At 41.5% G+C, this 27,838-nt stretch overlaps 4 protein-coding genes across 4 annotated transcripts in view; all 4 read left to right on the forward strand.

The window, feature by feature from the left end:
• LOC121782268 (receptor kinase-like protein Xa21) overlaps positions 1 to 27,838 on the forward strand; it is a 178,636-nt gene that overhangs the window by 19,425 nt on the left and 131,373 nt on the right. The window lies entirely within an intron of this gene.
• Positions 3,843 to 4,523, forward strand: LOC121781366. Its single transcript, XM_042179112.1, has one exon. It carries the CDS (start codon positions 3,843 to 3,845, stop codon positions 4,521 to 4,523), a length of 681 nt encoding a protein of 226 aa, XP_042035046.1.
• Positions 11,013 to 12,279, forward strand: LOC121781367 (auxin efflux carrier component 5-like). The gene is made up of 3 exons (XM_042179113.1): positions 11,013 to 11,731; positions 11,999 to 12,084; positions 12,182 to 12,279. Exons 1-3 carry the CDS (start codon positions 11,013 to 11,015, stop codon positions 12,277 to 12,279), a joined length of 903 nt encoding a protein of 300 aa, XP_042035047.1.
• LOC121781368 (putative receptor-like protein kinase At3g47110) lies at positions 12,466 to 14,105 on the forward strand. The gene is made up of 2 exons (XM_042179114.1): positions 12,466 to 13,747; positions 13,843 to 14,105. The coding sequence occupies exons 1-2, from the start codon at positions 12,466 to 12,468 to the stop codon at positions 14,103 to 14,105; spliced, it is 1,545 nt and encodes a 514-aa protein (XP_042035048.1).

Here is a 27,838-nt window from a genome sequence, read left to right on the forward strand (position 1 = left end):
TGTGGCAGCAGATGAATCCGGTGATCGAAGGGTCGAGCGGGAGGCATCCCTTCTGGCAGATCGAACACCTGCTGATTTTCCTCCAGAACTCGACGAAAATCTGCTGGCAGATCCGCTGGGAATTCTGCCTCGGCGGTCAGCAGCGTCGCAGACTGCTCGGTGGAATCTATTGGCACCAGTTCATAAAACTCGTGGGCTGGAGAGAACGACGCGAGCAATGCCAACGAGTGTAGCCTGTCTAGGACATGGGAGATTCCCCTACAGAAAAATTCGGTTATTACCCATTTGAAACTCCAAAGTCTTCCCCACGAAGTCAGCAGAGATTTTTCCCAATGACTCCAACCAAGCCATGCCTAAAATCGCATTCGGGCCGTGGATATCCAATATGTGCAGATCGACCAAATACTGAGCTCCTTGCATAGACAATTTCGTTTGTCGAGAAACGTGGGATCAAACCAAGGATCCTCCATTACCCATATATACGCGGAACGGCCGAATGGGGGTCAATGATAGCTGGAGACGTTCAGCTATTCACGGGTGGAGAAAGTCATGTGTACTTCCCGTATCAATTAATATTATCACCTCCGTTGAACCAATTTTGCCCATCACTTGGAAAGGTTTCGAATGGCTGTTCCCACTCAAGGAGTGTAAATGAGAAATATCCGTAGTAATTACCTAATCATCGAGCTGTTGCACCTCGTCCAGCCCCTCTCTGTCCTCCTCGTCATTGTCGCCAACGTAACAGAGGAGTTTAACGGCACACACAAGGACTGGAACGTACTTTTTCGGGCAGTGCCAACACAAGCCCTTATGCGAGCGCTTTGATTTCTCGGCGTTAGAAACGCAAATAGCGTCCACCCTTGGGCGTTCACCGTCATGAACTGATGGTCCACCCCCAGATTGAACCAACGCCGGTTTGGCAGATGGGCCCGACGTGGATCTGGAGAGCAGAAGAGAGTCTCGGCCGGACCAACTGCATTTCTGGAACGCCCCTGCCTACGGCGCACGTCGTTCCTGAGACGCCCCCAAGCAGAGGGCAAGCGCCATCGCCTCAGCCAACGATTGCGGGTGATGGAGCTCGACTTTATCCTGAAGATCTGGAAGAAGGCCTTCTACAAAAATCGGAATCAATGCCTCGTCGGAAAGGCCCTGCACCCTGTTCAAATACTTTTCGAATGTATCGTGATAATCTGCCACCGATCCCGTCTGCACCAGCTTAGCCAGAGGGCCAATGAAATTGTGAAAACTCTGCGGATCAAACCTGTGTCGTACATCCTCCAAAAACTCCGGCCAAGTAACGAATTGGTTGTTATCCCGATAATTAAAAATCCATTTCGCCGCCGGCGGATCAAATAGCATCACCGCATAGTGGAGGCGGTCTTCCTCCGGCAGAGCTCTTTCTTCTTTTGTGCTAAGAAACTAATGGAATTCCAATTTAATGAAGGAGAATAGAATCATTCTAATTGAGGGAGTGACGCATAATGGTTGTGCGTCGTTCTTAATGAAACGCACAACCCTTATGCGTCGTTAATTAATGACGCACAAGTATTATGCGTCGCTTAACGACGCATAAGGGTTGTGCGTCGATCTTGAACGACGCACAATGGTTATGCGTCGTTAAGGCGGCTTTTAACTCCCTCCAAGCAGACGCAGAACACAGAACGCACCTTCACACACTTTCATTTCCTCTCTCGGCGATTTCCGGCGTTTTCAGGCGATTTCCGGCGATTTCTCCATAAGATCCGGTAATTTGTTCATCAATTTAGCTACATTCATCATTATTCATGTTTATTGTGCTTTCATTTGTTAGTTTTACCCAATTTATACAAATTAGGGCTTGTAGGAAAATGTCCATAATTGTCGTTTTTTTATATGTTTTTGATGCAGAAATCATGCAAGTATTTGTGAGTTTGTATTGGGGTGGTAGAGTAGTTCAACTACCACATATGGGTATTGGTTATGACCCACCTCGTGCGAGGAGCTCCATCATATTAAATTCAGGTGTTTCCTATTATGAGTTGGTAGCAATGATCTGTGATGCGATGGGAATAGATATGAACCAACACACAATTGAATTATTATGGAGACAATGTATAGTCTATGGTTCCGGTATGAGTTATACATGTTCTGTGATTCGCAATGATGATAGTGTAATGTTTATGTTCAACAATGCTCAAAATTCAAGTGGGTGTATTGAATTATTTGTTGAGTATTCACCGGTGAGGAGTGCAGAAATCCCACCAGTTGTTGATTATGGTATTGGAGCATCTGCGAGGTTTGAACAAATGAGTTTTGACTGTGGTATTGGATCATCTGCGAGGGTGGACCAAATGAATGAGCAGAGAGATGTTGTAGATGTTGTAGATGTTGCTGATGTTGGTGTTGGATTGAATGATGAGGTAGATGATGCAGATGATCTTGATGAGCCAAGGCCACTATCCGAGACAGAGCCAGACCCCGATCTCAGTGATGGTGATGGTGCTGATGATGTCGGTGCTAGTTCTGATGATGAGATAGTACCATGTAAACCTGTTATGCAAGGTGAACAACCACTTCCGGAATACAATCCTAGTGGGTTTAGATTCTTTCGTGAATTACCAAGTCGTCCGTCTGGAGTATCGGATGATGGTGGTGGCAATGAACACAGCCTTTTGTATTGGAATGAGAATGAGCCGCATCGGATTGTGTTGGGAACAAAATTTGATTCCAAGCTACACGTGAAGACTGCTATAACTATGTGGAGTTTGTGGAATGAAAAACAGTTTAAGGTTGTCGAGAGCAAATTAAGAAGGTGGCATGCTGTATGCAAATTTCCAGCAGGAACGACAGTAACAGGGGCAGGCATCATCAGCACCACCGACGCTGAAAAGGCGAGGGAATGTAAGTGGGAGGTTTCAGTTACACAAAGGTCGCATGACGCTATGTGGGAAGTTAGGAAGTGGAAGAATCGACATACCTGTATAGGCCATCGTGCTAATAGAGATCATGCTAACTTTTCATCCCCAATGATAGCTCTGTTGATTCGACATCATGTGCGACAATGTGCCGATTTCAAGGTCTTCTCAATAATAGCTAATATTCAAGACAGATTTGGTGTGTTAATCAGTTATAAGAAGGCGTGGTATGCAAAGAGAAAGGCTATAGAGTTTGTATACGGTGGATGGGAGGAATCGTTTAGGCAGTTGCCAAGCTACATCTTTGAACTCCAGTCACAGAATATGGGCACAATTGTTGAGTGGAAGCATAACGATCTGTTGAGTCAGAGGCGTACAATGGTGTTCAACTATGTTTTCTGGGCATTTGGGCCTGCAATACATGCGTTCCAGAAGGCCGCACCGGTGTTAACAGTGGACGGGACTCACCTCCGAGGAAGATTTAAAGGTAAGTTGCTTGTTGCTTGTGGTTTTGATGCTAACAAGACATGCTTGCCTATTGCATATGCTGTGGTGGATGAAGAAACCAATGACAGTTGGTCGTGGTTTTTGGATCATGTCAGAACTCATGTAGTGAAATACGAGAGGGAGGTGTGCATTATATCAGATAGGCATAAAGGACTCTTGAATGCAATGGAGTCTGAAATCATGACTAGGGCCCCGCAGATACACCACAAATTTTGTTTGCTTCATGTGAGGGCAAATGTGTTGAAGAAGCACAAGGGCCCCAATGTGAAGGCCATTATATGGAAGTTGGGGGTCAGTTCTCAGGAACGTAAATTTGCCAGAAGACGTCGAGCACTATATGATGTCAACAGTGGTGCGGTTCGAATGCTGAATAGGATTACAAAAGAATGTTGGTCACTGTGCTACGATGGTGGACTTAGGTGGGGGGTGGCCACCACAAACATGTCGGAGTGCTACAATAACGTCTTGAGGGGTGTGAGAGAGTTGCCGATTAGAGCGTTGGTTGATTTGACATTTTGGAGGACGGTAAAATGGTGGGTGGAGAAGAAGACAACAATAGAACACACCGAAGGTGAACTAACCCCATGGGCGAGGGACAGACTTGCTAAGAATGACTCAAAGGGGCGAAAACATTACATCACTGTCATTGACCGAGATATAGGGAAGTACCATGTCCGAACTCGAGGAAGAATCGTACAAGGAGTGTCAAAGGGCAACAATGTTCAAATAGTCAGGTATTTGGAATCGAGTTGCAGTTGTGGTAAGTGGCAGATGTGGAGAATCCCTTGTTCGCATGCTTGTGCGGTTGCTACAGACAGAGGTCATGTTATGATTGACCTCATAGATGAGAAGTACTACCTAGGTACATGGAGATCACAGTACTATAGTGAAGTTTCATTTGATGCACCAAGACATGAAGAGTATTGGGTTGCACCTTCATGGAAATTGTGCATCACCCCTCAGCAGTTGATTCCTAGAACGCGTGGCCGAGTTAGAAGAAGGAGGATACTTAATCAAATGGATGTCCAGGAGGAAGATGAACCGAGAGCTCCCCGCCGTTGCAGAAATTGCGGGATAGAGGGGCATGACCGAAGAAATTGCTCAGCCGGTGCCGTTCAGTAAAGTCATGGTAGCCATTTGCAATTGCGTTGTGTATTTGAGATGTTATGTATGTATCAACATTTGTGAGATGTTGTCTACAGTTATGCGTCACCCGGTAACGACGCATAAGAGTTATGCGTCACCAAAGCAATGTCGTTATGCACTGTTGAGTCCAGAAACTTCGCCCGGTCGGGCGATTTTACGTTCATAAAACGCCCGGTCGGGCGATTTTATGTTTCAAATTTTTTTATCAAAATCATAATACGGTTTATATTTGGTATTTGTTTATATTTGTAACCGAATTTTATATCAAAATCATAATACTGTTTTATCAAAATCATAATACTTCGCTCGGTCATATGTTGGTATTCGTTTATATTTGTTTATCAAAATCATAATATTGTTCATTCCACCATAGAAAACATGGAGCTTTATCCTATTTTTCATCACATAAAAAATGTTCAAAAATCAACTTACGACCACAACCTGTTTCAATAGACACAAATACCAACATATGACCGAAATCTATCTAGATGGAGGCGTGAACTTTGTCGGAGCCTTCCCTTTGTTCTTCCTTGTTGAAAAGCCCCTGAATACATTCTGCATAGCCCGGCCAATCGTACTTGATGTTCGTGAGGATCCCGCGGTCGGTGGTCGGAATATTACTTCGTCAACTTCCTCCCCGCCCTCTTCTTCCGGACCCTCTTCTTCCTGACCCTCTTCTTCCCCCACAGGATCCATAAATTGATAATTCTGAAAGTACGTATCACGTCCTTGTTGAGATGCATCCCAATCAGACACACCGCTAAAGAATGAATCACATGACGCGCGTGCTCCCCATTGCGAGGGCTCAATGCTTGCACCACTCAACTGAGACCATCATGGGGAATCGTACTCCGGACTCAAGGGCTCTGGTACCGCATACTCAGGTTGCGGTTGCTGCTGCTGCGCCAACCTATGCTGTCGTGTAATCCCGTGCCCACCCGTCCGGACACCCGGCAGTCCATGACGAAGAAAAGTTGGTGGGCGTGGCGGCACGACCACATTTTTCCGTTGAGAAGATGGATACTCCATCGCATCAGCATGGTTCATCGCACGAAGTGCCGAAGCAGCCATTTCTCGAATCTGCCGTAACCGAGGGTCTGTGTCATGCTCAGAGGTCAAATGCCATATCCCCTGAAGGGTCTCAACCTAGATAACAAAAATACAAATGACATCATACCACGTGGAGCAATACAAACTTTAAACTAAAGACATTTTAATATACAAAAACATCACATACCGCCAATAAATTAGAAGAGGCTGCCTCGTTCATCCCTTCAGTTGACTGTGTCCCAGGTTGAACTAGGTACGACACGGTGATCCTATTGTACCACGCCATATAGCCCGGATTAATGCGACCATCCATTGTCGCCGTTGCGTGGTCAAAAGTTGCTTGGAACCTGTCGTGGCGCAAGTCCCATTCATCAATGAAGAACTTATGTACCTTAGCCCAATCAGCGCCCTTCCTCCCACGGCGATGACTTTTACTCAAATGGCCGGAGCTATGTAGCATCCTATCACAGTACTGAGGAATACGCTAGTAGCGGTTAAATTGTCGGGAAACGCGTCCAGCCTCGTGTGCCTCGACAAATGACCAGCACACCAAATAAGTATCGCACAAGTAGGATGCAGTCGAATCAATGCAGTACTCAGGGAGGATACAGTCTGCATAGGGTGTCCACAGAAACTACAAATAAATAAAATAAAAAACACAATTAATTTCATACTATAGTAAGTAAATTCATTAATTAAGACAACATAAATAAATTTCACCTGGCCAGGACGGATCAGTGATAACTGATCACGATAATGAGCGACTGAATGTCGGGGAGCATTTCCAATTTTAGTAACTCCGTGCCACCTATACATAATATTAATGTCAAAAGTTATCAACAAAACACATAATTATGTGAGTTAATTTAAACAAAAACATTACTTGGCTCCGCACGGGGTATACGGCGTGTGCATAGGCGATATCAAGAAGGCTGGCCTCAATGTAGGCATTCTTTCCCAGGCCCACAGCTGCAAGAGAACCATAGGTCCACCCACATCTCTTCTCTGTCTGCCTACAGAAGCCTCGCACAAATAATGATACAGGTATGCTAAAGCAGCACTACCCCAACTGATATTAGCCACATCTTCCGGATCGTCTAAGGCATTTAACCACATAAAGGGGACCTTGCACCCTGTGGTGTCCGGCAAAATAAGCCCCCCTAACAGGATCAGAGCATGTATACGTGCTCTTTGAATGTATGCATACGCAGGCAGCCCATCACCCAACGGCATCGTCGCTTGGTGGATCAGAGACGTCATCAACAAACCACCGTGCTTCGTTTCGGTTTCTGAGTCAGGTATCCATCCCAACAAATCTCTACACTTGCTGGACCAATCTTCAAATCCAACAGGGTAGTCACGGCCAGTGAAAGCACGACCGTCTGCTCTCAAACCCCACAGGCTTTGCACATCCTGTAAGGTAACAGTAACTTCCCCAACTGGAAGGTGGAAACAGTGTGTCTCCGGCCTCCAGCGCTCGATCAAGGCAGTTATTAGCTCATTGTCCATCCTCATCGGTCTTCCACATTCAACCACGCCTCTGAACCCCCATACACCTAGCCAATACATCACATCTTCATGTATAGGCAATGCCCACACCTTACTCTCCGTCCTACGACTTCTCAACACATTTGCTGTGCCATTCGCCAACAAGGAGCTTGAAATATGTTCGTTCTGATGAAACAGTAGTGATGGATCCTCAGGTCCATAGCATAACTGTTGTTCGGAACTTGCAGATGCCATCTACTTCAAAACATTCACCCATGCTTCAATTTTTTTCATAACAACTCAACAAGCTAACTAAATTGCAACTTAGGGGCACAATATATGCATATGAAATACCCAAATTACATAAAATCGCCCACCAAAAGGGGCACAATTACAAAAACTTAATCAATTGCTTCTACCCATTCAATTATATGCATATGAAATACCCAAATTACGGAAAATCGACCAACAAATCCAACAATTTCATCATAAACCCTAATTTTGCTAAATTAAATCCATATGAAATACACAAATTACGGAAAGTCGACCAAAAATTCCATCAATTTCATCATAACCCATAATTTCATCATAATCCCTAATTATATGCAACAAAACAACACAAATATACCAAAAATCCATCAATTTCATCATAAACCCTACTTTTACTAAATTACGGAATATCTGTCCAAATTAAGCATTAAAGGATGTATTTAGACAAATTGAAGAACAATTACCGGAATATGGTTGCAAGAGGGTGGAAATTCGCCGGAAATTGCTCGGATTCGTCGGAAATTGCTTTGGTTGCGTCGCTTGGTTTCGGCTGCTGCTTCTTCGTCGTTCGTTTCTGTCTCTTTCTGCCTTCTGGGTGTTTTAAAACGTGATGGACGACGCATAACCATTATGCGTCGATAGGCAAAGACGCATAAGAATTATGCGTCGCTAGGGAAAGACGCATAACCATTATGCGTCACTATCTAACGACGCATAATGGTTATGCGTCTTTCCCTAGCGACGCATAATTCTTATGCGTCTTTGCCTATCGACGCATAATGGTTATGCGTCTATACGTTAACGACTAATGCTTTTCATTAAAATGGAATTCCATTAAAGGGCTTTACCAAAAAAAGAATTGTTCCTCCTCCGGCACCAACATATGGTCGAAATAATACTCCACCCTTGAGATCCAATTTGTTGCATCTGAACCGTCAGTGTGTTGTGTGCATCTTAACCCCACGTTGTATATCTCTTCCGCGGGAATGATGGTAGTCTCGTCGTGGTGGTGTGTCCCAGTATGTGGGTCGACGGTCGCCCCGCGTACCTCGTTATCGGGCTTCGGGTGGGTCCCAACTAGATCTCTGCCTCGGGTAAGTGCTATAGCCGCGTGGGGAATCATCTCCTGGCGACGGCCGTGACGATAAGCCAAACCCCCACGATGGTTTCTCTATCCCTGTCTCGCCTCGCAAAAACCTTGCCGTCTGCCTAGGGGAATCACGTCCAACGGAAAGGACAAGGAATCACGATGGGCCGCATATTCTCTGTCATCAGAATCATCCTCATCGTCTGGCGGATCCTAATCCGGAGGTATCGGATTCTCCAAACTATCTATTAGACATTCCAATTGATCAAAACGTGCCATGATTCGATCAAAACCCGGCGTGAGAGGGTCAACAAGCTGATCTTCGTTTTGTTGATGGGCCATGTGTTGCTGATCGCCGCGCGGCGGGGGGCGGGGGGCGCCGTGCAAATCACGACGGCCACTCAATTGTTGTCGGCAGGAAGTTCCGATCAGAAGCTCCTGGGCGTTGCCCCCAGTCAATACAACTGTTAAATTAATCGTGGTATTTCTTGTCTCCAAGAGTTCCAGATGAAAGCGCCAGATGTTAAGAGTCTCCTTCTCTTAACGAGTAAAATCTGTCCGATACGAATGAAACACAAAGAAATTCGGCACCCTCGAGATGAGGGTCGGCGGCCAATAAGGAACTGGAGCAGAGGAGTTCTCTGTCGGCAGTGAATTAGGGTTGATTTGTGTTACGCTAGAAAGTTGGGCAAATAATTCTTCATTAATTCAGAACAGAATTAATGAGAAGCCCTATTTATAATAACTAAGACCCTAGGGTTGGTTCGACTTAATCCTATACATCGGGAAAGAACCAACAAAGAAAACCCGACGGAGCTTATAAATAGCTCGAAGCAAAATAACCGTTCACAATTAAATGAAATAAACAAAATAAAACAAAATTTACTCTCGCTAAATAAAACTAACCAAGGCATTCCCTCGAACAGCTTCGTCGTCTATTTGGCGACGAAGTCCTGGTAATGATCTGGGGGCTTGAGTTCCGTCCTCGGCCATAGCTTCCTCACCGTGCTCTCCTCGGTCCATTTCATCCTCCGTCTGCTCCACATGTTCGACTTCGGTTGTTGGAGTCGGTGCTGGGTTGGGCTCCGCCACAACTAGGAGCGTTGGACTCGTCTCTGCTGTTGGTGTCGTCTCTATTGTTGGAGTCGACGTTGGGTATGTTGTGCTCGTAACAGAAGCTTTGAGAGAGGGGAGATCGAGCAGGAGATTTTATAAAGATTTGGGTTTGATGAATCCCGTCTCGCCGCCCGAGCAGCCTCTGTCACCGGAAAGGGTGCTGAAAAAAGTGAGAAACGGAGCCGGGAAAGGGTGCTGAAAAAAGAAGACGAGTAGAAGACAGATTTATAAACGTGTGAAACACAGAAATCTCATCGCGACGACGACGCCACCGCGACCATCACCACCTCCGCCGCCGGCTCAGAAATGCAGTAAGAGTGAGAGAAGACGCGGCGGCGTATTCAACAAAGTCTCCTTGAATTCTCTCTACGGCAAGAAGAAGAAGAAGAAGAGACAAAAAAGCGTAGAGAATATGGATTCTCTCCTCCACGAAACTCCTCCGCCGCTGAGTTTTCGAATTCCACCGCCGTCGCCGCCGCCTCCTCCACCAGCTCCCTCGCTTCCGCAACCGTCGTCTTCCACACTCTGTTTTTATCCAATAAGCTCATAATAAAAAGAACCATAACCGTCAAAGTGGAGATCCTCCAACCAGATCCTCCAAAGGGTAAATGGAGAGATAAAGAGAAATAACTACCATATTTACCTTTTTTCCATAAAATTTCATGCTCCAATGTAGGGGTGTGCATTCGGGTTTCGGTTCGGTTTTTTGTCAAAACCGAACCAAAACCGAAAAACCAAATTTAGTTCAAAATCCAAACTGAACCGAACCCGAAAAATCGAAACCGAAAAACCGAACTTAAAAAACCGAAAAACCAGAACAAACCCGAAAAAATAAATATAATATTAATATATATATGTGTGTGTAATTTATTTTATTTTATATATACTAATAGAATATTTATATATAATATAAAACTAATAATACATATAATATATATAATATTGTAGAATTTATTAAAAGAATATACTATATATTATATATAATATAATATATTAAATTAATAGAATATATATAATTCGGTTATTCGGTTTTTCGGTTTTTTTCTTCGCCGGAACCGAACCGAACCGAAAAACTGAAATTTTTGTATTTTCAAAATCGAACCGAACCGAAAAACCGAAATAACCGAACTGAATTTCAAAATTTTGGTTTGGTTCGTTTCGGATATTCGGTTTCTGGTTTTTTTGCTCACCCCTACTCCAATGAAAAGGGTATTTGAGGAGGTATATACCTTTTTTTATTTTGAGAAGGTATCTTTACTTCTTCTTGATAGAAAAGATAAAAATTTACTTATTTTTGTTTGCATTTTAATTTACCTTCTTTCCTTTGAGTCCTTTACTTTTTAAGAATGTATAATAACCTTTTTGAGAAGGTAAATGAGAAATATACATTCTCAATATACCTTTCCCTCTTGGAGATGCTTTTAAAGAATGATTTTCCATGCAAAAGGGTAAATATGGTAGTTATCCAACTTTACCTCTCCATTTATCTCTTCCTTTGTGATATATACAAAGTGGTGGTGGCGATGACGCCGCTTTACGTGGCGTTGGTGCTAGGCTACTCCTCCGTGAGGTGGTGGCGGGTGTTCAAGCCCGACCAATGCGACGCCATCAACCGCTTCAACTGCTACTTCATCATCCCCTTCTTCACCTTCCAGTTCACCTCCGGCGTCGACCCCTACGCCTTGAACTTCTGCTTCCTCACCGGAGACGTCGTCGCCAAAGCCATCGCCGCCACTGCATTAGCTCTCTGGGCCAAATTCGCCAAAAAGAGCAGCTTCGCTTGGGTCATAACCTCCTTCAATCTTTCCAGCTTCAACAACACGCTCGTCGTCGGGGTTCCGTTGCTCAAGGCCATGTACGGCACCGCCGGCGAGGATCTGGTGGTGCAGTCGTCGGTCATCCAGTCTCTTGTTTGGATCCTCTTATTCATGCTCGAGTTCTGGCGTGCCAGCTCCTGCTCCTCCAACGATGTTGTTGACGAGGAAAAGCCGCAGCCGATTTCTATGGATGCTGATGGTTCAAATAATGCGATTGTCGTGGTTGTTGATGGCGGAGCCGCCGTGGCGCCGTTGAATTTGAGATCAACGATGAAGCAAGTTGGCGCGAAGCTCGGAAAGAATCCGAATTGTTATGCGTGTGCGCTTGGTGTCATTTGGGCTCTGCTGGCAAAAAGGTAATTCATTAAAGTACTAATTCTAGTCACTTCGTCTGCGATCAGAAGTCCTGGTTGAGTTAGGCATGGGTAAATGAAATGTGGAAAAAGAAAGCGAAAAAATGTGTTACCCATCTACTATGTATAATAAAAGTGAACTACCACTATATATATTATAAAGTGAATCAAGACTCTTAATCGCAAATGGACTGAAATGACTTATTGTGGTCTCAGGAAACTATGTTTTCTTTGTGTAAAAAATGTGGTGTTAACTTTTGGTGATTTTAGGTGGGATTTTGAAATGCCAAGCATAATGGAGGGATCAATTTTGATTATGGCCAAGGCAGGAAGTGGGGTGGCCATGTTCAGCAGGGGTAAATGGTCTTAATTTTAGGAAGGAGAGATTTAAATTTTAATATATAGAAAAAATAGAATTGGAGAATTATACTTATTTGATTAATATGCAATCAGGGCTGTTCATGGCGTTGCAAGAGAAGGTAATAGCTTGTGGTGTGCGGCTTACGATTTATAGTATGGTTTTGAGGTTTGTGGGTAGCAAACTGCAGTAGCAAACTGCGGCATCATAGGTGTCATTCCTTCTGAATTAGGAAACTTAAGCAGTTTGTTATATCTAGATTTGACCAGAAATCAGCTGAGTGGACTCATTCCGCCAACAATTGGAAAAATGAAGCAACTCCAAAGACTATATCTTGGTGGATCAATTGGTAGGGTCTATCCCTAACCAACTTTGCCAAATGAATCATTTGGGGGAGTTGGACCTAAGCATGAACAAGCTTGTGGCTCCCATACCTGAATGCTTAGGTGATGTTAAATCCTTGAGAATGATCAACTTATGCTCCAACCAATTGAATTCAACTATCCCTCCTAACTTGTGGGTTCTCACAGACCTTCTAACTTTGAGCTTGTCCTCCAATCATTTGAGCGGTCAATTGTCATCTCAACTGGGAAATTTTAAGTCGATCGCCTCATTAGATTTTTCGTCTAATCAATTTTCAGGCAATATTCCCACCTTGATAGATGGTTGCCAATCATTAGAGTTTCTTAACATATCAAATAATTTTCTTAGCGGATCCATTCCTCAATCCTTTAGAAATGTTAAAGGTTTGAAAACATTGGATTTATCTTACAATAATCTTTCTGGAACAATACCCAAGCCCTTAGAAGACCTCTTTCTTGAAACTTTTAATATTTCCAACAACAAACTGGAATGGAGAATACCAGATGGTGGTTGTTTCCGTAACTTCAGTGCACCGTCTTTTTCCAACAACTTAGCTTTGTGTGGTCCAATAACATTTCATGTTCCAGCCTGCCCAGAAAGCCATCATAAATCATGGTTGAAGAAACTCATGGTGTCATTAGTGATTTTAGCTGTCATGGTGGCGATTGCATTGCTTGCTTTCATATGGAAGTGTAAACAGAAAAAAGTAGCCATCCCAGTTCATGTCTCACCACAGACAACTACATACAAAAGAATTTCTTACACAGAACTTGAACGAGGAACAAGTTCATTTAGTGAAACCAACCTACTTGGAAGAGGTAGTTTTGGTTCTGTATTTGAAGCAACACTTTCTGATGGGTTGAAAGTTGCGGTAAAAGTGTTCAACTTGGAACTAAAAGGAGTGGCAAGGAGCTTTGATGTTGAAACTACTATATTGAGCAGCATTCGACACAGAAACTTAGTTCGAGTTATTGGATGTTGTTGTAATATGGAGTTTAAAGCATTGATTCTCACATATATGCCAAACGGGAGCTTAGAGAAATGGTTACATTCTTGCATGTATGGTTTGGATCTTATACAGAGGTTGAAAATAGCAATAGACGTTGCGGCCGCCTTGGAATATCTTCATCACGGTCATACATTCCCAATTGTTCACTGTGATATAAAGCCAAGCAATGTGTTGTTTGATCAAGACATGGTTGCCCATCTTGCTGATTTTGGCATTTCCAAGCTTTTCGACGGAGGGGAAACTATCATTCAAACACAAAAACTGGCAACTATTGGCTATACAGCACCAGGTATGCATGATTATAAGCTTTCCAACTTAAATTTCATCATGTGTTAATGTTTTACCTAATCCTAACAAAAAGTTGAATGCATGTGATACTATTAGAGTTTGGAATGGAAGGGAAAGTATCAATAAATGGAGATGTATATAGTTTTGGGATACTTCTGCTGGAGATGTTTACTGGAAAGAGGCCAGCGGATGATATGTTCGATGAAGAAAGAAGCTTAAAACAGTGGGTAAGTGAAGCATTAGAGGAAAATACAGCAACTCAAGTGATGGCGTCTGCTTTGTTGTCAAGTGAAGATCAGCATTACTCTGCCAAGGAGAAATGCATGTTATCAACATTTGAATTGGCAATGAATGTTTAGTCATTTCAGCAGACGAAAGGATCAATATGATTGAAGCAGCGGCTGCTCTGCACAAGATTTATGCAACATTTGTAGCAGGAAATCAATGACGCCGTCCATGAAATTTTTGCTACACCGCATCAGGTGAATCAAAAAAGCTTGTTATGTTTCATTTATTTTATCATGTTTTTGGACTCACCACTGTGTAATTTTACTTTCATAGGTTGTAAATCGAGGTGAAAACGGAGATAGGATAACGGTTGGAGTATTACGTTTGTAATCGTTATTCACAGTCTACACCCTCTGAATAGCCGTTCAATTTAGAGTCAATGCATGTATTAGTAGAAGTCAATCTATTTATCTTCATATTTGTGTAATTAATTGACACCACACGGTATGTGATTGGACTGGTGTGTCGTGCGGCCTCAAACACCATTGCGTCACTGCTCTCAATCTCTCTGGCAACAACCTTGCTGGAACTGTTACTCCACATCTCTGAAACTTAACGTTTCTAAGATCTTTAGACATCAGTTCCAACAGTTTCACGGGGATGTTACCCTCTGAGCTCTCTAAACAGCGTCGTTTGAAGGTGATGAATGCGGGAGACAATTCATTCACCGGAGAAATACCAACATGGTTGGGCAGCTTACCTCAACTGGAGGAACTCTATCTGTATAATAACTCTTTCTTAGGTAAAATTCCTGCATCTTTGTATAATAATTCCAATCTCCAAATGTTACAAATACTAAGCTTGGACAATAATCGATTGAGCAGGTCTATACCCGATGCTATTTTCAATGTGTCCTCACTTAGAGAAATTAGAATCGGAAATAATAAATCCAATATCAAAATATTGTCACTGTCTCGCAACCAACTTGAAGGGTAGATTCCGCCAAATATATGGAAATGCACACATCTTGAGATTTTGTCATTATCCTTCAACAAGCACTTGCAATGGGAAATATGACCATGCTAAGAGATTTTGCCTTGTCGTACAATCATTTCACAGGTATACCATGTTAGAATATACGAACAAATTAGGAGGATATCATGGGATTTATTTCCATATAGAGTGTGCTTATTTTTAGGTGTATATTGTGTATTTCTTTTTCACTACTCTATCCCTTCTATAAAGGGGATCACTGTAAACGTAATTATTCATTCAATACAGTTGATACATTTTCCCCAATACAATTCAATATGGTATCATGAGCAAGAGTTCGATCCTAAATCCAAAAGTCAAAAACGATTGTTGGAACTCAGAAAAGTCTCATCATCGTTCCAATACCTTTCTCAAACCTTCGACCAAAATCCAGCGAACGTCAAAACCAGAGACGATCAATCACCCAACCTGAAAACTGAAATAAGACCAAATTCATTACCAACAATTACCAATTATTGCACCGTGTGTGGAATGACGAAACACAGGAAAGAGACCTTCTTTTAAGTGATCGGCTACTCGGAGTGGTGGGAAGATGACCACAAACTTTATCGAAACCAGAGGGGAGGTTGTCGATTGGCAGAGAAGGAGACGAAGGGGGTGACCGATTTGTCGCCCCAGTGGGCAACATGAGACCACCGGAGCTGAGGTCAACGACGGAAGACCGGCGGACGCTCCGGCAGCGGCTGTCAGCTGGTGGGCGAAGGGACAAGCGGAGGGGAAGAAGGAAGAAGCTGCGAGGGCTCACTTTGCCCAATTTGGAGGTATTGGGTTTGGGGATTTATCCCTAGACCCACAAACTTTGCCTTTATTATGTAAAAGACCCCATTTATTTGAAGATCAGCCCCCTACTTTGTTGAAACAACAATTCGACCCCTAGAAACCTAAGGAGCCGAGAATTGACCCCAAAAAATCCACCAAATACGAAATTGGCCCACAGAAATTCAATTATTTACATAATAACGCTCCAGTTATGTGTGAAAATCATTTTTCTGTTTTAGAAAAGGAGTTTGATGAATCTGAAATAGGAACTGCATGTCTAGCTAAGGACAGTTGTGTAGAAGATGATAGGGGTTGGATATTTGATTGTGGGGCCACTGATACAATGGCATATAATAGATCTGACTTTGGGGAATTATTTCAAACAAAACGAACACATGTTGAGACTGCTGGGGGAGATCTTGCAATTGTTGAAGGGGCGAGAACTGTCCAAATTTCACATACTCTGAAAATTTCAAATTGTCTTTATGTTCCGTCATTATCTCAAAAGTTGATGTCTATTAGTCATGTGACAAGGGAACTCAATTGCACTCTCCTAATGCATCCAAACTTTTGATTCCTACAGGATATTCGTAGGGTGGTAAAAGCATATCAGAGTAAAGAAATTATTGTAGGCTAGAAATGTTGTTTTATCAATTGAGTAAGATCTATATAAGCTAAGTATTCAACCACACCTTTTATAATTTATAATGCTACAGAAATAACTACCAAATAACTACTTTCCTAATAAATAGAAACTGCCACATAACTGACAGTGTCCTAATCTAATAATAATAACCAACTCCTAACTTATCCAATATTTATAGAATTAATTGAATCAACTTTCAACACTCCCCCTTGATTCAAACTCACATACTCCTAACTGAGATGTGAAAAACTAATGTTTAGCTTGCGGAAGCGATTTGGTGAAGATATCAGCGGTCTGCTCATTTGTACAACAAAACTTCAGTTGAATCTTTCCATTTGAATATTTCCATTTGCAACCAGCTTGCGTATGAAATGGTGCTGCACATCTACGTGCTTTGTTCTGCCATGAAAAGCTGGGTTTTTCGCCATTGCAATAGCAAACATGTTGTGACAATATATAACTGTAGCATCATTGTGATCAAGGGGAAAATCAGTAAGCAATTTTTGAAGCCACAAAGCCTGGCGTGTTGCTGATGTAGCTGCTGCATACTCTGCTTCAGAGGATGATGGGGCTATTGTGTCTTGCTTCTTTGAACTCCAAGTTACAGCCCCGAAACCAAGGCTGAAAATATTTCCTGATGTGCTTTTTCTATCATCTAAGCACCCGGCCCAATCACTATCGGTATACCCAGCCAATTTGAAGTCTGACACTTTAGTATACCATATTCCAAATTTTACTGTACCTGCAACATAACGAAGTATTCTTCGAGCTGCTCCAAGATGCTGTTTCGTTGGATTATGCATATATCTCAACACTACACTTACAGGAAAAGCGATGCCAGGCGTTGTATGAGTAAGGTAGTTAAGTCCTCCAACTAGACTTCTGTACATTGTACCATCAGCATGTTCAGTGCCATCAACAAGCTGCAACTTCTCGTTAACATTCATCGGTATTGCTGCAATTTCACAATTGCTCATGTGAAATTTCTTCAACAGATCAGTAGCATGCTTTTCTTGACAAACAAAGATTCCATCCTTGCTTTGCTTCACCTCATGTCCAAGAAAAAAACTTAACAAACCTAAGTCTGTCATCTCAAACTCATTCATCATATTAGACTTGAACTCATCCACCAATAATTGAGATGAACCCATATAAATCATATCATCCACATATAGACAAACAACAAGGAAATCTTTGTTACCTTGCTTCTTGAAGTAGAGAGTGGGTTCATTATCACTTCTTGTGAATCCACTCGCTTGAAAGAAGGAGTCAATTCTGCTATACCACGCACATGGGGCTTGTTTCAGCCCATAAAGAGCTCTCCTCAACTTGTAAACTTTGCCTTCTTGCCCATCGATAACATAACCTTCAGGTTGTGAAACATAAACTTTCTCTTCTAACTCACCATTTAGAAATGCAGATTTCACATCGAACTGGTAATTGTAATTGTGCAGCCACAGCAAGAAACATTCTCACTGTTTTGAATCGGGCAACGGGTGAAAGGTCTCTTCATAATCTACGCCATGTTGTTGTGAGTATCCCTTCATGACTAGCCTTCCATTATGCTTTTGAATACTCCCATCAGAGTTGTACTTTGTGCGAAACACCCATTTTAGCCCTATCAGATTCTTATCTGCTAGTTTTTCAACAAGCTACCATGTTTCATTCTTCTTAGTGACCTCCAATTCAGCTTCCATTGTTGCTTGCCATATTTGGTGTTCTACAACTTCATCAAAAGAAATTGGATCAGCAACATATGCAAAGTTACATGTCCTGTAAATATTTCGAAGTGAACGAAAATGCTTCGGAGGTGTTCCATCCGAGGAGGAACCAGAAGGTAAGTTTGATGTTGGTGATAGTGTGTTGCTGCTCGTTGAACTGTTGCTTATTGAACTGCTACTTGCTGAGTTGTGGGGCGATGTATGATTGCTTGAGTTTTGAGTTGGGCTATCTGGTGGTGTAGAGTCAGATGATGACGAGTCGCTACTACCATTTTCCTCAGGTTCTTCATGCCTAGGATCTGGAAATTCAAAAAATGCTCCTGGTTGCTTCTCGTCAGTGTTCCATATCCATCTTTCTTCCTCATTAAATTTGACATCTCTGCTCACAGTGACCTTGCCATTCACCGGATTATATAGCTTGTACGCTTTGGTTTCAGTACAATAACCAATGAATATATTGTTTTTCAGATTTGCTATCAAGCTTACGACGTAAGTTAGATGGAACCAAAGCATAAGCACCACAGCCAAAGACTTTCAAATGTCTTACCCGAGGCTTCTTACCCCTCCATGCTTCAAAAGGAGTCTGATTCATGATTGCCCTTGTTGGAGATATGTTCAACAGATACACTGCAGTTGCAACGGCTAGACCCCAGAACTTCTTTGGTAACCCTTTAGATTGCAGCATACTCCTCGCCATTTCAACCACCGTTCTATTTTTTCGCTCAGCCACGCCATTTTACTGAGGTGTGTAGGGTGCCGTTAGCTCTCTACGTATCATATGTTCCTCACAGTAGCTTGTGAATCCATGACCTAGAAACTCTCCACCGCGATCAGTGCGAAGAGCCTTCAAGTTCCTGTCTTCACTGTGATTCTCCACCAACACTTTAAATTTCTTGAAATGTTCAAATGCCTCAGATTTTAATTTCAAGAAATATACCCAACTCATCTGAGTGTAGTCATCAGTAAATAGCAAAAAGTATCGACTTCCACCAATAGATTCGGTTTGCATTGGCCCACATAAATCAGCATGTACTAACTCCAAAGCATGTGACGCTCTCCATGCCTTATCGGAGGGAAAGGGCGGCCTGCATTGTTTACCATACACACACCCTTCACAAAAGACATTTTCTCCTATTTTTGGCAGTCCAACAACCATCTCATTTTGACTTAGGACCCTTAGACTATTCACATTCAGATGCTCATAACGAAAATGCCATAGTTTAGTTTCAGTGTCATTCTTAGCTACTAATGCACTTCAAATATCATTAGCCACATCAAGAGGAAACATCTTGTTTTGTGTCATTTTAATAAGAGCTATTGTATGACCTGATTTTCTATCAGTAATGGCACAAGTCTTATTATTAAACACAATAGAATATCCATTAGCCATCAATTGACCAACACTTAATAAACTATGGCTAAGGTAGGCACATATTGCACATCATGTATAAGTTTGAAATCACCTTGAACAGTTTTGATAGCAACTGTACCTCGGCCTTCAATAGAGACTTGTTTATCATCTCCAAGACGCACTTCCCCCTTTTGCTTTTTTATCAAGATCTTTGAACAATGACCTTGACCCAGACATATGATTTGAGCACCCACTGTCCACGAACCACATTCTTTCATTTGCATCACCATATAAATTCGAGTGTGCCATGAATAAATTGTTTTCCTCTTCCACTTTTTCTGTGAATTTGCTTTTTGGTCATGCTTTTGCTTGATCCAACAGAATTCTTTGTGCCCATTCTTCTTGCAATAATGACATTGAATATTGTACTTGTTTTGACGTCCGTCATCATGGCGTCCACGTCCTCTGCCATTGCCATGACATCGGCCACGAAATCCGCCTCTGCCATATCGACCTCCAGAATTTCCAATCTTTTCACTATAAGAAGACTCTCCTTTTACTTGAAATGCCTTCTCTTCCACCTTATCACAAGGTTTTCTCACCCTGGTTTCATGAGCCAACAGAGAACTCATCAAATCATCAAATGTGTAAGTCGACAGATCCTTCGACTCCTCAATGGCAGGAACAAGATAATCAAAACATTCATTCAAACTTCTTAAAACTTTGCCCACAACCTGTTCATTACTGATAGTCTCTCCATAGGAACCCATTTTGACTGAAAATTTCATTCACTCTAGACAAATAATTTTGCACAGTTTCTTTCTCACCCATCATCAATTCAGCAAAACTGCGACGGAGTGTTTGCAATCGTACTTTAATTACTTTCTAATCACCCAAATATTCCTGCTTGAGTATTTCCCATGCTTCATGGGCTGAATTTGCTGCCGAAATCCTCAGAAATATATCATCTTCTAACCCTGACTGAATGAAGAACAACGCCTTAACATCTTTCTTGCAAGTCTCCCTTAATTGCTGATCGGGCACAACTGGTGCTGGATTCGGTTCAGTGAAACCGTTCTCCACCAAATCCCACAATTCTTGGGATTTGAACATAGTATTCATTTTAAGACTCCATAGATGATATATTTCTCCCCCCTGAAATTTGGAATCTGGGACTGAGAAGTAGATGTTGTTCCATTTCCTGCCATTTTTGTTACTTTGTGTTTGGATGCGGTTAAAACCTGAAATTATGCTCTGATACCACTTATTGTGGTAAAAGCATATCAGAGTAAAGAAATTATTGTAGCCTAGAAATGTTGTTTTATTAATTAAATAAGATCTATATAAACTAAGTATTCAACCACACCTTTTATAATTTATAATGCTACAGAAATAACTACCAAATAACTACTTTCCTAATAAATAGGAACTGCCACATAACTGACAGTGTCCTAATCTAATAATAATAACTAACTCCTAACTTATCCAATATTTACAAAATTAATTGAATCAACTTTCAACAATCCGGACGTGGATGATCATTGGGCGTGGCACTGAGCGACGCGGGCTGTACTACGTGGACGAGATAGCTCAAACTGGCAGGGCGATGCTAGCTCACAGAACTTCGGAGCGAGAAATATGGTTATGGCACAGGCGGTTAGGAGACCCGTCTTCTAGTTATTTGAGCATTTTATTTCCGCATTTTATTAAGAATTCGAATTTTGAGTGTTAAACTTATGTTTTGGCCAAGAGCCACACACAGTCGTTTAAACCCAGTAATACTAGAGTTGATTTTATTTTTTCTTTGATTCATTCGGATGTTTGGGGACCTTCACTTGTTCTTGGGGGAAATGGATTTCGATATTTTGTGTCGTTCATTGATGATTGCACACGTATGATATGGGTGTATTTTTAAAAAAATAAGTCTGGTGTCTTCTCTAAGTTTACTGAGTTCTATACTATGATTCTTACTCAGTTTAATACAAAAATAAAGATTCTACGATCTGATAATGGGGAGAGTATGTCAACTCTAGGATGAAAGAATTTTGTGTGGAAAAGGGTCTAGTGCACCAAACTTCATGTGCCTACACTCCCTAGCAAAACGGGGTAGCCGAGCGTAAAAACCGTATCATTCTCGAAATGACTAGAGCTATTCTCTTTGATTCAAAAGTCCCAAATTTTTTTTGTCCTAAAGCAATTGCCACTTGCGTCTACCTTTTAAACCGCCTACCAACAAAAATACTTGACCAGAAAAATCCCCTCCAAGTTTTGCCCACCCTAACAAAAGTCCCACCTTCACTGTCCCTTGACCCTCGTATATTTGGCTGCTCTGTCTTCGTTCATGTCCCGAAACATGAGCGATCGAAAATGTCCCCATGCGCTGTTAAATGTGTGTTCGGGTATGGGTTCAATCAGAAGGGATATCGATGTTATGATCCAAAAACCCGACATGTTATAACCACGATGAACTGCACCTTTCTCGAAACTGAGTTCTTCTATAACACCCAACTTACCAGTCAGGGGGAGAGGGGAATAAATGACCTTATAACTGATGACATGCTAAGTTGGTTACCTGTGTCCCATAATCATACCCTCATTGAAGGGCCACCCGAGCCAGCTACATCTGTCGCCGAGCCAGTCTTAAACACCCAGCATCATCCTCTTCGGTATCCGAGGTAAACAATCTTACTGAGATTCTTGTGACTACTAATATAGACATATTTGATGAAGTCATGGATGGAGACACGGGACGATACATCCTACCTTCGAGGAGTACTCAGGGAGTTCCACCAAAGCGATATTCTCCAGAGAGGAAACCAGACGGTCACAATATGCAATTGAAAATGTGGCAAAAGCTAATTTGACAAAGATGGCAAGAGCATTCGAGGAAGCATTATACGAAGAGAAGGAGATTCAACAGACATGGATGGAGGCCATAAAAATCAAACACTGAAGGGAGGCAATGATGCTAGAACTGAAAGCTCTAGCAAGAATCACACATGGGTCAAATGTCTATTGCCAGAGGGGAAGAAACCTGTAGGATGCAGATGGGTCTTCACGATCAAGCGACGGCCTGATGGATCTATTGAAAGATACAAAGTCGTCTTGTTGCAAAGGGATACACTCAAACCTATGGAGTGGACTACTCAGAAACCTTCTCTCCGGTAGCCAAGATGAATACTGTCAGAGTACTTTTATCCGTGGCAGCCAATAAAGATTGACCCCTACACCAGTTTGATGTAACCAATGCATTTTTGCATGGTGAGTTGAAAAGAAGGTACATATAGAGGCTCCTCCGGGCTTTGAGGATGAATTTGCAGATGGGGAAGTCTGTCTGTTGAAGAGAACGCTATACGGGTTGAAACAATCTCCAAGAGCTTGGTTTGGGAGGTTCACCGAAGTAATGGAGAAATATGACTATCAGCAGAGCAATTCCGACCACACCTTATTTCTGAAGAAGAAGGGGAAAAAATCAGTTGTCTTATCATTTATGTTGACGACATGATTATCATAGGAGATGATGCAGATGAGATAGAACAGTAAAAAGTGAATCTAGCTAAGGAGTTTGAGATGAAAGATTTGGGAGCTCTAAAGTACTTCCTTGGAGTTGAAGTGCTAAGATCAAGAGAAGGAATTTTCATCAATCTGAAGAAATACACGTTGGATCTCATAGCAGAAACTGGAATGATAGAGTGCAAACCGGCAGACACTCCTATCGCAGTAAATCACGGTCTTCAGATTAAGGAGGCCAACTAGCTGATCGAGAGAGGTATCAAAGGTTAGTAGGGAAGTTTATATATTTATCACACACTAGACCAGATATAGCATATGCTGTCAGTGTGGTAAGTCAATTCATGCATCGGCCACAATGTGACCATCTTGAAGCAGCTTTAACGATAGTTCGATACTTGAAAGGTACGTTTGATCATGGTGTAATGTTCAAGAAAAACGACCATTTGGAGATTCATGGCTACACGGATGCTGATTGGGCTAGAACCCAGTGGATAGACGATCCACTTTTGGATATTTTACCTTCGTTGGGGGCAATCTGGTTACATGGAAGAGCAAGAAGCAGAAGGTGGTAGCGTTGTCCAGTGCAGAGGCAGAATTTAGAGGAATCAGGAATGGAATGACTGAGGTATTATGGCTCCGAAGATTGATGAATGAATTGGGATTCTTATCGCAGAAAACATGTCAGATATTCTGTGATAATAAGGCCGCGATCAGTATCTCTAAAAATCCCGTCAAACATGACCGGACAAAACATGTGGAAGTCGAAAGACATTTTATAAAGGAAAAAATTGAAGATGGAATTGTTGAGTTTCCATTTGTTCGATCTGAAAATCAACCGGCAGACATCCTGACAAAGGCAGTGGGATCCAAGAATTTTGCAGAAGTTTTGGGAAAGTTAAGTTTCGGAAATCCCGTTACTTAACTTGAGGGGGAGTGTTTAAATATAACAACTTCACTCAGTCACTCATTTCTCACCAGAGATGTTAGGACTGTTCACTCGGTATTGCCACAAATTCAATACCTCGAATCGGACTGCACAAGATAGTTCCTTAAGGTCTTTGTTTCGGGTTGTAATGGGGCTTAAAGGTAGTAACGTATTAGGGTAAGGTCCTAGGGGTTCTAAGTTTAAAAATTAAAAATTTTAAACTGTAAAAAGAAAATCACATGAGTCAAGAGACCAAAGATCTGATTAAACTCGCTGGATCAAGTTGGGATATTTATTTTGCAACCGGATACTTTACTTGGTCAAATTTCGACCTTTAGCCTTCAATTTTTGGCTTATTCCCTAACTTTTGACTTTTTGGGTCAGGTTACAACTTTTCCCTGCCCTCTTTTTCATCAAACTTTTCTCAACATTTTTTTTATAACTTGATCATCATGATTGTCTAACTTGATCAACCCGGCTACCCTTTTATTTTGATTATTCTATTGATATCCCCTTTGTTTCTTTTGAAAGAATTCATCTCTTTGACCCCTTTTCCTCACGTGATAAAAACGTAAAATTCAGTTTTAAGGTTTGAAAGAACGGGTAGAAGTGTATATAGGCTCAACGGGGCTAACTAAGGGTTGCCTTGCTTGATGAGGTGGGTTCATGGAACGAAGGAAGAAAACGGCTCAACTGGTTCAGTCCTAATGCCTTCAGTCATTACTACTTGTGCAATTTTCATCTCAATATTAAAAGTTAGCCTCTCGTAAAAATTTTCTATTGTAAAAATAGTAGAAAGTATTCTACTTTTGGCTTATAACTCACATATAGAGGGGCTTCACAGTTGGTTTAAAAATTGAGCGTTTCCAACATACTTGCGTCTTTCAAACTGATCAAGTTTTTGCAATCAAGTTTTGTAAGCATACTGAATCCTTTTCTTACTATTCCAAAAAGCAATCAAGTCTTTCATTTATCCAATTTCATGCATACTGCCTATTTATTACTAACTGAAATTTTGTATTTTTCAAAACTTTGACATGTATGATTTTACTGAAACTAACCCTCCCCCCTCCCACTGCATAATCCTCGAGGGACTGGATGCAGTGAAAAAAGGGTTAGGCACAGGCAACGGCACAACAAAAAACAAGGGAAACTTCTCACATGTAGACCAGACACTGGGCTAAGTGTGAGATAGTGCCAACAATCAAAACATGTCAATAAACACAGAAAAACAATAACCAAAACACATATGGAAAGGCAAACAACAAAGATAGCAAAAAGGACATGCATAACTTCTCAAACTTAGACCCAACACAGGTCTAAGTGTGAGGTGGAGCAGAATATCAGTTATACATACCAAAAACAAATTAAAATTAAAATTAAAATTAAAATTTCTTTTAAACTGAAATGAGTAGAGATCGGGGGGGTTGTACTTAATGCTTCCTGGGGGGTTGACCGGGGGATGCTGAGGGTGGCCTGGAGGATGATGGGCGCCGAGATGGAGGAGAGCTTGTAGAGGGAGGTGGTGGTTGCCTAGCAAGGGTCTGTTGGCGGATAGCCTCCAGAATCTTAGCTTGAGCGACCAGCTGGGCATGTGAGTTCTCCACCAGCTGCGTAAGCATCTGCTCCATGCGGAGCCTCCATTCATTGTTAGTCCGTGCAGCCTCCTTTGGCTCTGTTGTGGGGACCATCTCTAGCCTTCGTCCCTGCTGCCTCTCAGGGCTTGTCGGACGATCGGCCGTCCTCCTCCTTTCCTCGCGCCTGGCCTCTTGCCGCTCTTCCTGCCTCTCCTGCCTTGCTTTCGTGTAGAAGTGAAGTTTCCCGCCAGGTAGCCGTTCAAGTACCTGTATTCAGTCCAGGTTAAATTCTTATTATTTTGTTTCAATCATCACCACATCTATCATATCATTATTGTCTTATTAATTTCTAACATAAATTGGACAACAACTCCCCTATAACCAACACGTGCCCAGAATCCAACATTAGGCAATATTAATCCCAAAACATATCAACAGTCATCAGTATTCATATGAAATGTCAAGTATTCCACATGATATCCACACATCAACACAGACAAATCACAGACGTCATCACACGTATCAACATACCCGTACCAGTAGTCAAATCTTCGTCCACGACTTTAAATTTCCAAACTATGTCATCAGAAGGGTATTATAATACAAAACTTCACATATGTCATAAATTATGTCTGCAAGTCTCAGGTTTTCAATATTTATATCAAAACTCTCAACAGAACCATGTAACAGAATTCGTTTTCACGTATAAGATATTATCATATCAAATTACAACAGATGTTTCACATAATCTCATATTATAACTCATATATTATCATACACGTATTGTCACATATATCATCAAGAACATTTTGATCGACACTAACACATAATTTCACACATGGCCCCTTAATGTGCTTAGTGACAGACTAGGGTACGCGGACCAGATCAGAATCAGAATCAGAATCAGAATCAGATACAGACGAGGATTTTGTCCTCGAGAGGACTCCGCACAGACCACCCAATTAGGGTGCAGACAGATAATCAGACCATCCATTTCGGATGCAGACAGATAATCCCGGGAACAGACCACCCATAGGGTGCAGATCAGACAGATCAGATAACAGACGATCCTCGCTTCGGTTATCCAGAAGACGATTGATCACAGATAATGTAGCGCTGCTGTCCTATGGCATGCCAATTGTACCCACAGAACACACTCGAGCACGGGGCGTAAACACAGTCAAATATATCCATTTTCATATCAATACTTATTCTCAATAATTACTAACATAACACATCAGTATCTTCTTTTCATACCATATCAAATCAGATAAACAGATAAATTTCCAGCTCTTTCAATACCATCACATATCCAAATTTACATATTTTGTGTCAGAAGCAACATATACAGATCACATACTGCAATCACATATTCGTATACATCTCATCAACATATATCGTTTATCACATTCGTCTTAGCATCCATTTCCACCTTTATCTCAAAATCTTTATAGTCATAATCATATTCATTTTCATCTTGGTTTCATATAATCATTTATCACACCAACACATATATTTTCAAATCATTCAACAATTCATCATTTTCTCATATTTTACTGCACAAGTCTTTTATCACATAATTAGTCATAATTTACTAAGACAATAGGTCACATAATAATCACGTAAAAGCACATGAGAATTAGGCCATTTAAGTGCCGAGCATGCTACCTGACAGGCTTATGAGCATAAGCTCTTTTTCCAACTTAATGTTCCGGTCACTCCGGATCCTTTTCTCTTTCAATCCTTTTCTTCCTTTTCAGCGATCGTCGAGAAGCCTCTCGCTTTATTTACTAATCACATGCAACTCATATTAATCTCATGACCATTCATTTATTCTATGAACTCTATTTTAACTTGTTTCTTTATTTAGTCTCATTTTCTTATAATCTTCAACTTTCGATTCTACCTTTCTAATTATCATTAAATAACTCTCCTTATTCCTCATTATCATCCTTAAGTGTGTATTAACACTTTAACCCTATTTATCCACTCTTTTATTTCACATTTTATAAAAACTGTTACTATTCACATAGTATGAGATAAAATATTGAGGGCCCCACCATAATTCAATTGCCACGTTTGAAGTCGCTCATGAGCGCCCATTTAGCGTCGCGCAGCATATCATGTCTATATTAACCAATATTTCCAAAACTTACTAAATCATCACCGTTAATTCTAATAAAATTTAACTAAGCATTTCATCATCCCTAAATTACATATTTGCATTCAAAATCACTAAAATAAATTTCATAACATATAGTTCCTACTTGGCACAAGTTTCGACCCTCTTCAAAATATCATAATTCACATCATATAACT

The sequence above is a fragment of the Salvia splendens genome, chromosome 20 (genome assembly GCF_004379255.2).
Source record: "Salvia splendens isolate huo1 chromosome 20, SspV2, whole genome shotgun sequence".
In the NCBI taxonomy this organism is placed as follows: domain Eukaryota; kingdom Viridiplantae; phylum Streptophyta; class Magnoliopsida; order Lamiales; family Lamiaceae; genus Salvia; species Salvia splendens.